General features: G+C 45.2%; 1 protein-coding gene across 4 annotated transcripts in view; it reads right to left on the bottom strand.

The window, feature by feature from the left end:
• The window catches only part of TRIM33 (tripartite motif containing 33), a 140,479-nt gene that overhangs the window by 33,189 nt on the left and 91,897 nt on the right, over positions 1–15,393 (bottom strand). For 2 of the 4 annotated variants that reach the window (XM_056558381.1, XM_056558379.1), the window contains exons 10-11: positions 3,309–3,485; positions 2,233–2,436 (exon numbers count right to left, since the gene is read on the bottom strand). In XM_056558381.1, the coding sequence (XP_056414356.1) occupies positions 2,233–2,436; positions 3,309–3,485 (381 nt within the window). The remainder of the gene's footprint in view (positions 1–2,232; positions 2,437–3,308; positions 3,486–15,393) is intronic. The other 2 variants (XM_056558380.1, XM_056558382.1) reach the window with 1 other exon arrangement.

Below are 15,393 nucleotides of genomic sequence, written 5' to 3'. Positions count from 1 at the left end.
TTCGCTCCGGGACCTGATGAGAGCGGGGTGCTGCGTGCGAGATTGCGGGGGTCCCCAGCGGCGGGACCCCACGCAATCAGGCAACTTATCCCCTATCCTTTAGATAGGGGATAAGTTGTCAGCACGGTAGTACCCCTTTAACTAACCTACAAGTGTGATAGTTTGTGTGTATCTAGAAGTGTTCAGTATTTCTGATGGTCCCTTAGGAGCAGAACTCTAAATGCTGGATTACAAGAACTGTACCAACAAACTCACCTTTAATGTACATTACCTATTACATATATAAATAATCATGAGCCTCAATTAAAACATCCTATGTTACTGAAAAACCACCAACATTCAAATTCTTATGCCAACTGCAGTGTCAGGACTTAGACAGTAACATTGAAGAATGCCTGAGGATCATCAGATAAAGTTGTATTGACAACTGAGAACCTCTACAAATCACAGCTTTGCTGTCCAGGCATGCTGGGAGTTGTAGTTTTGCAACAACTGGAGGCACACTGGTTGAGAAACACTGGTTTAAAGAAAACCCATAAATGTTGAACTACGGAACATTAAAAAGATATTTACACTATGGTTTCATTTTTATACAGCAGCACAAGGCAATGCTGTTAATAGTTCCTATAAGCTATACAAGAAAATATGAACCTCCTGTCTGCTTTGTGGGCATTATACCAGCTCATACACTACATAATGTCTACAGATTTTAAATTTCTCGGGAGAATAAAAGAAAACCTCTCTGACCTATCCCACTGCAGCGCCTGTTTCCTCCACTGCTTCTGTCTTTTGCCAGGATTCAAGACAAGAGCTCAGAGCAGAACTTACTGGTTGAGCCAATGACTGGCCAAGATAGGTCACTGCTGGGAGTGGGCAGGTACTGTTCAGAGCTCTCGTCCCCAAAGCAGGCAGGAGACAGGAGCAGCGGAGAAGCAGAAGTGGAGGAAACAGGAGGTGGGAGCTGTGACGGATCAAGGTAGGCAAGTATCATTTTCTCCTCTCTCTTTCTAGGGGCTCCAGTGTTAGTTTTTAATAACACTGGAATGCCACTCCAAGAGGTTATAGAAAGGTTTATTCTACAAAAGTTAAATATATTGCAAGTTAAAAGGAAACCTTTCATATTCATGCAGTCTGATCTGCATGCATCATGTTATGGAGCATGATCTGCTGAGTAGATTGATAGTTTTGTGGGGAAAATATTCAGTAAAGTGTGTAATTTACTAATTCACATTCCTGCTCATTCGGGGTTAAGGAGTCCAGTGGGTTGTTCTAATGATCGCTCTCTCTATGAACACTTACATAGCAGGAAAAGCTGCCAAGCAATGAGCAGGGCAGCCCGCTGGAATCCTAAACTTAGGATACTCAGGAATGTAAATTTATAAATAAGCTCTATTGAATATTTGTCCACAAAGCTACACACCAATTTTCTCTGCTTCTTCTGCACTATAACTTGCTGCCGGCCTCACAGACAGCATTTTCAGTGTGACCGGTTTCCTTTAGCCTGGAGGAGATCCTGAACTAAACTTTACGAAAATGGAGTAGCAAGGATAACATTGATAGAATAGCAAGGACATTTGTTTTGTAGTTTTCTGTAATATTTTGCCTTTTCTAGATCAACAGCCTTAATGAGCCAGTCCTAAGCAGTGTGCACAATGTTCGTGAATTCAAGATCAGGATTATGGTTTGGTTTTGGTGCCTAAATCCTGACAGAATCCACTGACGTTTCATCATAAACATGGAAAAACTGCATTTAACGCTTAGGATAGGAGACAAATGAATGACAACTTTTGGTGCAACTGCCAGGACCCCCACCAATCAAAACAATCAAGCATCGGTAGAGAGCGCTAGAGAGGCTGGTGGGGTCCCAGCAGTTGAACCCTTAAGTGAACATGTATTTATTAGCTATACTAAAAATAAGTGATAAATGCGGTTAGTAGGCCAGTCCAGTTAATGCACATTAATATTTTTTTTAAACTACATTCACATGCAGGATAAAGTTTCCACAGAATTATGAAAGTTATAATATCCAAATCTTCATTACTGCTACAGATACTTCATGAGTACACGTCACAGAAGAACAACCAGATCTCAATTAAAGCCACTAAATTAGAGCAGCTGTACCCAATAACACAAAGGGTTATGAGCCCATAATACTGCCTGAAAAAAGGAAACTATTACAGCAGCTAAAGGGTAATAGTGAAAGGAAGAATACTTTAAGCCTGACGCACTGACCTGAATGGGAGGGATGTCAGGCAGAGAAGGCAGATTCTCTGGATTTGTTACAGATGGAATTAATTCTATTGACGTAACAGACGGGCTGGTTGGGCCTCGGTTTGCATTTGCCATGGTTGCTGTAGTAGGGCTAGTAGGATTGATTGCATTATTATGCATTGAAACTACTGGAAATGGACCAGCATGCCCAGGATTAGAGTGCTGCTGGAAGGAAAGAAACATACATACATTTAACATCCAAACATCGGTCAAAAAAGTATTAAAGCAATAAAAAACAATGTTAATACATTTATTAAACTGTGACTGCAAACATGCAAATTAGTGGAGATGACAAAGCAGCAGGGTTCTCCTGGACCTTAAAAATACACTTATTTTTTTCATTTACTAAAAGCAATGATAGCACATTGGGATTACAATAGCAATCCTGAAACTACAGCGAGCAAGGGATGTGAGAAATGAACAGCATTCTAATCCATTCCCTACATGGCAATAAAGCATAGCTCAATTGGCAGCTTTTACTTGTTGATTTAAAAAAAAAAAAAAAAAAAAAAAATAATTAAATGACCTCAGAAATATGTATTAGGGTGCATTAACATCATTTTTGCATCCATCGAATGTATTGTTAAAACAGATTGCTTACATCTGACTACTAAGAAAATGCTTTTGCCTAGATTCATTATTTTACCCAAGAAAAATCTACAGACTTCATTCAGACTAATTTTGCAAAAATACAATTTCACAAAATAAAAAATAACGCTTTAGTAGGAGCTTATAACCACAGGCAGTGACTGGTATTCATCCTCATCCCTATTTAAGTAAATGCGTCTGCATCACAACTCCAGAAAGAGCCCACTGACAACTCTCTCGCTAATTCTGCGGTGGGAGCATTATCTTGGACAATAATCAAAAATACGGTCCCAAGAGCTGAGACCATGGAGTGGGGTGCTGTTTCTGGGGAATTTTTTTTATTTATTTTTTTAATCCAAGACAACCCCTTTAACAATTATAACATTTTGATAAAGCCAAGATAAATAATTTAAAACAAAAATGCTACAATTTTTAAGATCTAGAATTACCTGTCTTTGGAGATGAGGTTGCATCATTGAGTACTGAGGTCCATTGTGACGAGGTACACCTGGCATCCGATTGGCATTCTGAGCAGCGTTCTGTGCCATTCTCATCTGATGCGCTTGGTAAGGTACACAGTTCATATTATTTCTCTGCATGGATTGCATGCTGATTAACCTTGGAGGCTGCAAAGAGTTTTATTCTTTGTGAAAATTCAAAAACTTCTAAATTACACCACAACACTAAATAAAAATAATAAATGCACCAAGAAAGAGTTTTGGAATTGGATGACACTATGAAATGAAAGCAATGATATATGTGAGTGACTACAATATTAACAGAATAAAAAGATACATTTATTGTGGAAAACTGTACAATTGAAAGAAGGATTTAGAACCCTGTTGAGTAGCCTCTAGGTTGACTATAAGATGACATACGGTAAGTCATGGAGACATACAGGTTCCATATAGCTGCCGGCAGCATATTTGCCAACAGATGATGCAGCTCCGACATTTGTAGGTTTCTGAACCTGGCACCCTAGCTGATCCTATAAATGCTTGATTTGCAATAAATCTGGAACTTGGGAAGGCCAAGGAAGTGTTGCAATCTGGTGTAGAGATTACAGGAAAACGTTACCTGGGTGTGGTTGAGGATTATTCTGCTAATAAACGCCATCTGGAACGCCCTGCCATGAGAGGCAACATGTGTGGCCACAGGAAATACTGCATAGCCAAGTCGTTAGCGTCCCTCATATCACTACAAGGGGTATCATCGTTATATGCGATGGCTGCACAGATCACCAGACCAGCAGTTGGGGGCAGTGTGTCACTTAACAAAAGCCTGATTGAAGAGCATACCACATGACCCTTAAAGGGGTTATCCCAGAAAGATGTTTTTTATATATATCAACTGTTTCCAGAAAGTTAAACAGATTTGTAAATTACTTCTATTAAAAAATATTAATCCTTTCAGTACTTATGAGCTGCTGAAGTAGAGTTGTTCTTTTCTGTCTAACTGCTCTCTGATGACACCTGTCTCGGGAACTGTCCAGAGTAGAAGCAAATCCTCATAGCAAACCTCTTCTACTCTGAGCAGTTCCTGAGACAAGCGGAGATGTCAGCAGAGAGCACTGTTGCCAGACAGAAAAGAACAACTCAACTTCAGCAGCTAATAATTATTGGAAGGATTAAGATTTTTTAACATAAGTAATTTACAAATCTGTTTAACTTTCTGGAGCCAGTTGATATATAAAAAAGTTTTTTTCCTGGAATACCCCTTTAAACTCAAAGCAGTCTATAGTGAGATCCCAAACCTGGATTTATCACTATAGATAACACAGTTCTAGTCAGTTGTAATCCAGCTTTCTCATTTACGACAGCACTGACAAGCTTGGCTGGCAGGAAATGTAAGAGGTGCTGTGATACCCAATTTCCTTCCGCAAAGCGCCTTAAAAATGGTCCAGGCAGAGACAGGGGTGTGTAATAAAGGTGCCACCTGTGTCTGGATAATGGATAAGGAAATTGTGGGAGCTGATCATGCTAGTTGGCAAATTATGCTTGTTAAAGCTGTCGGAAACCTGTTTTCTGTGGGCCACCTGCTGTAACCACTGCTCCCAACTGTTTGGTCACAACAGCTTTGGATTTGCCAAGATGACTATGCCACTTCTCTCAGGCTTTGACAGGGGGGGGGGGGGGGGGGGGAGAGCATCATTGGACTGTCAAATGGACGAAATTCCTTTAACCTCTTAAGGACACCGGGCGTACATGTAATCCCTGTGCCCACTCCCCTTCTATGACGCTAGCTTGGGAGCTGAGTGGCTGGGTGGTCCCAGGGGCTATTAGGCACTGGGACCCGAGTCTAATGCCAGACATTACCGATGACTGTGATGCCCAATATTAACCCCTTAGACTAAATGAAAGTAAAACAGTCCCGGCAGCTCAACGGAGCCCTTACCTGCCTCCTCACCGCCCGATAGGCAGGCTGGAGCAGCAGAGCACTGATCAAGGCATGCTATGGCATAACACTAAACAGTATAAGCAATCCAAGGATTGCATGTAATGGTCCTCAATGAGGACTAAAAATAGTGTTAATTAAACCGCATATGTGTAAGGAAAAAAAATAACTAAATCCAAAATTGCTAATTTTTTGGCCACTTTGTATACCTTAAACAAATGTTTTGATCAAGGTGCTAAAAATGAGCCCTCACATATCCTCGTATACAGAAAAATAAAGTTATAGGGGTCAGAAGACTGCAGCTTTAAATTACATTTTAATACTCATTTTTGTGCAGGTTTTGATAAATCTCCCCCATAGTGTTTAACCCCTTAAGGACTGAGCCTTTTTTTGCAATTCTGACCACTGTAAATTTTAAGAATTAATGACTCTGGGATGCTTTGGCCGATTATTTTGATTCCAAGACTGTTTTTTCGTGACATATTCTACTTTATGTTAGTGGTAAATTTTTGTCGATACTTGCATAATTTCTTGGTGAAAAAATTCATAAATTTGATGAAAAAATTAAAAATTTAGCATTTTTGTAACTTTGAAACTCTCTGCTTGTAAGGAAAATGGACATCACAAATACATTTTATATTGATTCACAAATACAATACGTCTACTTTGTGTTGACAAAGTTGACAAGTTTTTACTTTAAGACATTAGAGGGCTTCAAAGTAAAGCAGCAATTTTCAAAATTTTCACAAAAACTTAAAAATCGGATTTTTTCAGGCACCAGTTAAGTTTGAAGTGGATTTGAGAGGGCTTTTTTTTTTTAAAGAAATAACCCATTATAGAAGCTACACCCCTCAAAGTATTCAAAATGACATTCAGAAAGTTTGTTAACCCTTTAGGTGTTTCCTAAGAATAGCAGCAAAGTGGAGGAGAAAAATCAAAATCAGCATTTTTTAACACGAACATGTTCTTGTAACCCCATTTTTTTTCATTTTTAAAAGTGGTATTAGGAGAAAAAGCCCCCCAAAATTTGTAGCCAATTTCTCTCGAGTATAGAAATACCTCATATGATGACAAAGCGCTCTGTGGGCTCACAAGATGACTCAAGAGGGAAAGAGCAACTGTGGGATTTTAGAAAACAAATTTTGCTGGCATGGTTTTTGGGGGCCATGTTGCATTTATGAAGCCCCCATGGTGCCAGAGCAGCAAATAGAAACAAAAAAAAAAACAAAAAAACATGGCATACTATTTTGGAAACTACACCCCTCAAGGAACGTAACAAGGGGTATAGTGAGACTTAACAACTCTCAGGTGTCTGACAACTTTGCGCTGAAGTTGGACGTGAAAATAAAAAAAATCTGATTTTTAACACTAAAATGATGGTGTTACCCCAAATTTCTCTTTTTCACAAGGGGTAATTGGAGAAAATGGACCCCGAAATTTGAAGCCCAATTTCTCCTGATTAAGAAAATGGCCAATATGTGGATGTTAAATGCTCTGCTGGCGCACTACAGGTCTCAGAACAGAAGGAGCACCATTAGTCTTTTTAAGAGAGAATTTTGCTGAAATTGAAGTCGGGGGTCATGTGCATTTTCAAATCTTCCATGATGCCAGTAAAGCAGAAACCTCCAACTTGTGACACCATTTTGGAAAATAGACCCCTCCAGGAACGTAACAAGGGTTATAGTGAGTACTTACACCTCATAGGTTTTTTCAACAGTGGGCCGTAAAAGTGAAAATTTTTATTTTTAATACTAAATTGCTGGTATTGACCAAAAAATTTTTAGTTTCACAAGTAGTAAGAGAAAAAAAGCTCCACAAAATTTGTAGCCCAATTTCTCCCGAAAAAGGATATACCCCATATATGGCGGTAAAGCACTATGCGGGTGCAAAACAGGGCTTAGGAGTTAGACAGCACCAATGAGATTTGAGGCCTAAAGTGGTGCTTTGCACTGCAATGGTTGAGGTTCTGACATAAAAGCTAAAAAAAAAAAAAAAATGTATTTGAAACTACACCCCAAAAGGAAGGTAACAAGGGGTACAGAGAGTACTTATATTTCACAGGTTTTTTGAACAGTGGGCCGTAAAATGAAAAATTTGATTTTTTTTACACTAAAATGCTGGGGTTACCCAATTTTTTACATTTTCACAAGGGGTAGTTGGAGAAATTGGGTTACAAATTTTGTAGGGCTTTTTCTCCCGACTATGGAAACACATTGGTTTTAAAATTTGGAAGACAATGTACTCTGGACTGGTACGTTGGAATATAATTCAGGGGAATTGAAATCAGGGAAAAGGATTAAAAATGTTGTTCCCCATGGAAGTGTGATACTCCCTGAAGCAGTTTTTAAATGCAGACACCACCCTGAGTGGTGGTGTCCTTTCGAATCCCCTTTCTGCATTTTTTCTGGGATCGTCCCTTCTTTCCAGTGTGGGGGACCTCACCTGGAAAGTGTTGGCCGGGGATGATCCAGGGCACTGAAGTTCCAGAGGTGCTCTGACCCGCTCCTTGGCGGTCACCAAAGATGAGGGCCTTTAGAACTACCTCTTGAAACTGCAGGTATGTCCCTGTGTTGCCAGCATACTGGGACAGTACAAAAGAGTTGTACATGGCAACCTGTACCATGTAGACCGCAACTTTTTTGTACCATACCTGTTTTTTCCGGATAGCATCAAATGGCTTGAGGACTTTATCAGAAAGATCAACTCCCCCCACCCCCATATATCAATTGTAGTCCAGAATACAATCGGGCTTGAGGACCAGTCCTACGGTATCTCGCACAGGGACAGGGCTGCTGCCGTTCCCATGAATTGTGGTGAGCATAAGGACATCCCTCTTGTCCTTATACCTGACCAGCAACAGGTTTTCATGGGAAAAGGCACGGGACTCACCCCAGGGGATAGAAGCGTGTAGGGGATGGGGAGGAAGGCCTCTTTGATTCTTCCGGACTGTCCCACAAGTGACAGTGGATCTGGCGGCAAGGGATGTGAAGAGAGGGATACTAGTATAAAAGTTATCCACGTAAAGGTGGTAACCTTTATCCAGCAATGGATGCAAACGGCCCCAAACGATTTTCCCGCTAATACCCAGAGCAGGGGGACATTCTGGGGGTTCAAAACTGGAATCTTGCCCCTCATACACTATAAACTTGCAAGTGTACCCTGAGCTACTCTCGCAAAGTTTATACATCTTCACACTATACTGCGCTCACTTGGTAGGGATGTATTGCCGGAAGCGGAGTCTCCCCTTAAAGCTGATGAGAAACTCATCAATAGCCACCTCCTGCCCCGGGACATAGGCCTCCCAAAATTTGGGGGGACATACCGCATCATCAGCATAATGCAAACATTTCCGAATGGCCTTGAACTGGGGACGTGTCATGGCCATACTGTAGAGCGGGGTTTGGTAAAGGACATCCCCACTGCAGGACCAAAAGGTCCTCATTTCGGCCACATTGACTGCGTACCGTGCATTGGGTCTAGCTAAAAATTAGCCCGGGTTTGCGGCAACGAACTGTTGGGCGTACAGGTTCATCTGGTCAACCATCAGATTGACAAAGAAGTCACTGAAAAAAAAAAAATGAAATAGTCCATTTCAGTGACCCAACGATGTCAATCTTGATTCCTGAGTCGCCAACAAATGCTGGCTGAGTCCTGACAAGTTCGCCAGTACAGGGCACCAATGAACATGGCTTGGGGGCTTGACTAGTATGAGTGCCAGGGGGACTCATTCTAGCATGGGGCACAGGGTCAAGAGCAGAGGTTTGCGGCCTCGCTTGTTGGCGTCTCTGCCACACTGCCACACATCAGAAGATGATGAGGACAACGAGGAAATAAGGAAGGTGGGGTCTTCCTCATCCTCTGAGGCGCTTCAGAGTCGGAGGCAAGTAAGGCATGTGCCTCCTCCGCTTGGCCCTTGGCCATTTCCCTACTCTGATGGGGGGGGGGGGGGGGGGGGGGATTTGGTGACGTGTGTGTATATATGGGGGGGAAAATCTTTATTTGTTTATGTGCTGCGTGTGGTGTGGTGCGCTACTACCTCCCTAACCTAACTAACTAACCCACCCTAAGAACAAAAATATAAAATACTGAAAAAAAAAAAAAAATTATGAAAAAGAAAAAAAAAAAAGACTTCTAGCGCAAAAAAACCTGCGCCAAAAAAAAAAAAAAGCGTTTACCTAATCAGTGGTGTGCGCACTGATTAGCGCTTGTTGGCTGCAGAGGGCGCAGAAGTCCGTGGGGGGTCTAGCCACTTAGCCCAGAAAAGTGGCTGGTGGCACGTACACAGACCCCCACACAAAATACCTGAAAAATTAAATAATAAAACGCTTAACCCCCAAAAAATACACCCACCTGAACCCCTAAATCACTGACAGCGGTGGGGCAGGCCGCACACAGAGGTACGGTCCATCCACACAGTATAGGCCTGATACTGGTGGCACGGATCGCCTATAGATGCAAAAAATTTAATAAAAAAGCAGATATAACAGGAAAAAGCGCCTGCACCACAAAAAAAAAAAAAACCCTGATCAGTACTACGGGACTGATCAGCAGCGGGTGGGCATTAGCCAACGGTGGCGGACCGCTCTTTTATAGCCAAGAGGGCCTGGCCACACGTTTAGCTAAAAATAAAAGTCTCTGCCAAAAAAAGAAAACCGCTGGGGGCAGACCGCGGCGACCCTGAAGGGCCGGGGGCACGCAGCTAAAAGGTGCTACGGACACCCACAGACGGTATGCCAAAAAAAACTAACTGTCCCTACCTAATCTACTGCTTTCTGTGCCAAGATGCCACAGTAAGGGGGCAAGGGGGCACTTTTTGAGCACTGAGGGGGAGATGGCAGCACGGAGCTCCGTCCTGCACACCAGATCTCTGAAGAATGGTGGGCAGAATGGAGCAGCGTGCTCCTGCACCCTCCCCATACTGCAGTGTTTGGTGCAGTCGCTGCAGCCTACCAATCACTGCTGTACTGGGGGGGTGGCAAAAGTGCAGCCCCCCAGCACTGTACAGATGATGATTGGTGGTCCGGGTCATCGGTTCACACGTGACCCAGATGACCCGGGACCGCCGCAGACCACCGGTTAGTATTTAACGGGATGCCCCTCAGGATCCCCCTCGGCACTCTGCCGGGATGCCTGCTGAGTGATTTCAGCAGGCATCCAGCTATGATCCCCGCCCGGGGAGGAACAGAATGGCAGCAATTCGCCACTCTGAATTGACCAGTGATTTGCAGCGATAGCCAATATGGGGGGACCTCAGGGCGATATGCTGGGATGCCTGCTGAATGATATTAGCAGGCATCCTGGTCCGTTCCCTGCCCGGCGACAACCCGGAAGAACGCAGTCTTCAAGGACTCGGAAAGTGGGGCGTATGGATACGCCCTGCATCCTTAAGGGGTTAATGTTGCTGCCCCATAAGGATCCAGCCCATTTTCACCTTAAGGACCCGGCCATTTTTTGCACATAGTTTTTTCGTGACATATTCTACTTTATCTTCGTGGTAAAATGTAATCGATACTTGCACCATTTCTTGGTGAAAAATTCCAAAATTTGATGAAAAATTTGAAGATTTTGCATTTTTTTTAACTTTGAAACTCTGCGCTTATATAGTAAATGGACATCCCAAACAAATTATCTATTCATTTTGCATCATAAAGTTGACATGTTTTTACTTTTGGAAGACATCAGAGGGCTTCAAAAGTTCAGCAGCAATTTTCCAATTTTTCACAACCTTTTCAAAATCAGAATTTTTCAGGGACCAGTTCAGTTTTGAAGTAGATTTGAGGGGCCTTCATATTAGAAATACCCCATTATAAAAACTGCACCCCTCAAAGTAATCAAAATGACATCCAAAAAGTTTGTTAACCCTTTAGGTGTTTCACAGGAATCGGAGCAAAGTGAAGGAGAAAATTCTAAGTTTTCATTTTTTACACTGGCATGTTCTTGTAGACCCAGTTTTTGAATTTTTTTTCAAGGGGTAAAAGGAGAGAAATCACCCTAAAATTTGTAACCCAATTTCTCTCGAGTAAGAAAATACCTCATATGTGTATGTCAAGTGCTCTGTGGGTGCACTAGAGGGCTCAGAAGGGAAGGAGCGACAATGGGATTTTGGAGAGTGAGTTTTTCTGAAATGATTTTTGGGGGACATGTCACATTTAGGAAGCCCCTATGGTGCCAGAACAGCAAAAAAAAAACAAAAAAAAAAAACATGGCATACTATTTTAGAAACGACACCCCTCAGGGAACGAAAACAAGGGGTCCAATGAGCCTTAACACCTCACAGGTGTTTGACAACTTTTCGTTAAAGTTGGATGTGTAAATTAATTTTTTTCCCACTAAAATGTAGTTTTTCCCCCCCAAATGTTACATTTTTTTTACAAGGGGTAATAGGAGAAAATGTCCCACAAAATTTGTAACCCCATCTCTTCTTAATATGGAAATACCCCACGTGTGGACGTCAAGGGCACTGCGGGTGCACTACAATGCTCAGAAGAGGAGTCACATTTGGCTTTTGGAAAGCAAATTTTGCTGAAATGGTTTTTGGGGGGCAGCACAGCAAAAAAAAAAAAAAAAAAAAGCCACATGGCATACTATTTTGGAAACTACACCCATCAAGGAATGTAACAAAGGGGTCCAGCTAGCCTTAACACCCCACAGGTGTTTATCGGAAGAAGGGACTCCTGGGGAGACTAGAGTCCCTGAACCATTCAATCCCTGAAAACGCTGCCCCAGCCCGACAGGCTGGCATCCGTTGTAACAACCTGCCAGTGAAGGGGAAGAAACGACCGCCCTAGGAGAAGAAGGGGGGAGCAGAGCCACCAGAGCAGAGACTGATGGACCCTGCTAGGGAGGACAATCTGACGATCGAGGGACAGAGGAGACCTGTTCCATTGAGAGAGAATCGCCAGTTGAAGGGGGCGGTAATGAAACTGGGCAAAAGGTACGGCCTCCATAGTTGCCACCATCCGACCCAGGATTTCCATACAAGTGCGGATGGAGACTGATACCTGGGTCCGAAGAGAGCGGACCCCCGACCGGAGCGCCAGACGTTTGTCCGGCGGAAGACGAATTCGGGCAGAGGCCGTGTCGAAGTGAAGTCCCAGAAAGGTTAGAGACTGGGTAGGACGGAGGACTGACTTGTCCCGGTTGACCATCCACCCGAAGCGAGTCAGTGTGGGGAGAGTGACATCCAGATTCTCCAGAGTCTGGGCCTTGGTTGGAGCCTTGATGAGAAGGTCGTCCAGATAGGGTATCACCCAGATTCCCCTCGACGCAACAGGCCCATCACCGGCGCAAGGACCTTTGTAAAGACCCGAGGAGCCGTGGCTACAAATTGAAAGTGCCCCTCCGGGACCGCAAAGCGAAGGTACCGATGATGGCCCGGAAATATTGGCACATGGAGGTAGGCATCCTTGATGTCCACCGATGAAAGGAACTCCCCTTGTTCCAGGGACGCCACCACCGAACGGAGAGATTCCATTCGGAAGTGGCGGATGAGAAGATGATGGTTGAGACGCTTGAGGTCCAAAACCCCGAAACCATTCCCCTGGAGGAACAGGAACAATAACCCACTGGAGAAGCAGAGAATGGAGAGCCACTCGAAACTGCTTCACCAGGAGGAGGAGACCGGGGGGCCCGGGAGCGAAAACAGCGATCCCTTGGAAGGGATGCAAATTCGATCCGGTAACCGTTGGACGTCCCTGACCCAAGAGTCTTGAATGTGAGAGGTCCAAATGTCTTGAAAAAGCAAGAGACTACCTCCCACCCGAGAAGAAACCGCGGGTGGGGGCCTCACCTCATGCAGAAATGGGCTTGCGGTTGCCCGATTTTGGCGCAAAACGGCCGGACCGGTTGGAGTCCGACTTCCAAGACGGGCGTGCCCGGAACGAGGGAGCCTTCTTTTCCCGCGAGGGCGCCTGCCCGGACCCCTTGTTGGAGCCGGAGGTCCGAAAGGAACGAAAGGAAAAGGACTTCCTTTGGGAAGTAGGACGAGCCTTATTTTGAGTTAACAAGGAACTCTTACCTCCCGGAGATAATCTCATCAAAGCGTTTGCCAAAAAGACGGCCACCCGTAAAGGGAAGCTCACTGAGAGATCTTTTGGAAGCGGCATCCGCATTCCAAGCTTTAAGCCACATAGAGCAGCGGAGAGCCGCTAGGTGACCCACAGCATAGGCAGAATAACGGGCTGCCTGCATGGAAGCTGCACACAGAAAATCCCCAGCTTTAGAGCATTGGAGAGCCAAAGCAGATAGATCCTCCGGGGGGAATCCCGCAAAGATATCCTGACGGAGCTTTTGGCACCACTCCGACAGGCCCTTGGACACCCATGTCGAGGCGAAGATGGGAAGAAGAGAAGAGCCAGCAGCTTCAGTGGAAAACTTCGCTAAGGATTCTACCTTCTTGTTCGTGGGATCCTTGAAGACAGCGGCATCTGCCAGAGGCAGTGTAATCGCCTTATTGATCCAGGAAATTGGTGGATCCACTGAGGAAGGGGAAACCACCTTTGTGACAAAGACCCTATCAAATGGATAATGATCCTGAATTGTCTTGATTCCCGTGAACCTCTTGTCTGGATGTTTCCATGCGGTTTTCAGAATGTCGGCAAAGTCAGCGTGAGAGCTGAACTTCTGAGGTGCTTGCTTAGCATGATGAAAGGATACTCCTGGACTGACATCCGAAGATCCTGGGTCCTCTAAGTGAAAGGTGTCTCTTAGGGCTGCAACCAAAGAGTTCACCGTTGCAACTGAGTCCAGGCGGTCCTCTAAGTCAGATGCCGGCTCGGAAGCCTCATCCACCAGTTCACCAGGGGAATGAGAATGAGTAGAGGCAGTCCTGGAGGGGGGCGACTCTGACCGAGTACGCGGCTCTGGCGTGGCAGAACGGCGACTCCGAGAACATCCTCTTGAGGAGCGATGTTTGTGCCCAGATGCCAGGGGGGGCGGGACCCACGAGGGGAACACTCACGTCTATCTGAAGACTCATTGGAAGAGTCAGACGAGTCACCCCTAGGACGCTTGTGAGAGCATGAAGTATGTGGAGACGAGGAGTGAGCCCTTCCAGAGGTCCTGCACAGGGTAGACCCCTTCAAGGCAGACACCACTTCCCGGGAGGCCTCAGCCACCGAGCGGGAGACTTGGGTCAAGTCAGCCATATACTGGGTCAGGGAAGAAACCCAGGCTGGGGGAGCAGGCAGGGCAAGTGGGCTCGGCAGAGCCAGCCATTTTGGTATTACAGTGCTTACAGAGATAGTAAGTCACTGAAGTTCCAGGTTTCTGTTTAGAGGGAGGAACAGCTCTGGGTACGGACATAATGAGGGAAAAGAAGGGAGATAGGAACTTTCTCACCCTAGTCTGTGTCCCCTGTCAGCTGCAGTGAGGAAACTCGCTCTGTGCAGCTAGAGAGAGTGAAACCGGCCAGCCAATAGGAAGAGAGGGGCGTGCCTGAAGCAAGGCACTAAGTAACTGACCCCTTCCTACTGAAAATCGTGCCCACAGCGCTGATTGGAGGCTGTTTCGCGCCTCTGAGCGCTCCCAGCCCTGTGGGCGGAGCTACAGACCAGCCGAAGAGAACTGTCATGGTGCCCGCTCCTTGTCCCGAGTGCACCTGTCGGCCGTTCGTGCGCTCGGGGGAATAGAGCGGACGGCCAACGGCCGGAGAAAAGAAGGAAGCCGGCGCTGAAGCGCCTGGCTCATAGCAGCGCCGCGGCTGTCAGCCGCGTATAAGGCGCTGCCGGCAAAGTGAAAGTAAGCCAGCGCTGAGAGCGCCCGGCCCGGGACAGCGCCGCGGCTGACAGACGCATATAAGGCGCTGTGGACGAAGTAACACCAATACACACACACATAAGTGAAGTGCCGGGAATAAGGCGCTATGGACATAGTCGCACCAAGCACAAACACACATAAGTAAAGTGCCACTGCTCCCCCAAAAATAAAGTGCAGCCCCTGTAAGCTAGCCCCAAAATCTGAAGGTGGACCAAAACAGGGGGTCTCCCAGAGGCTGCGAGTCTGTACCTATGGAGAAAAAGGGGGAAAGTACTTACCTCAGTCAGAAGAACTTACTTAATGGAGTTTTCAGGGAAGTCTTCAGTCAGCTTTAGTTACCTGCATCACGCCTGGCTGCTATGTGCGAGCGAGGCGAGCAGGTAA

The sequence above is a fragment of the Hyla sarda genome, chromosome 2, assembly GCF_029499605.1.
Source record: "Hyla sarda isolate aHylSar1 chromosome 2, aHylSar1.hap1, whole genome shotgun sequence".
In the NCBI taxonomy this organism is placed as follows: Eukaryota; Metazoa; Chordata; class Amphibia; order Anura; family Hylidae; genus Hyla; species Hyla sarda.
This window is presented reverse-complemented; position numbering and strand designations above follow the sequence as displayed.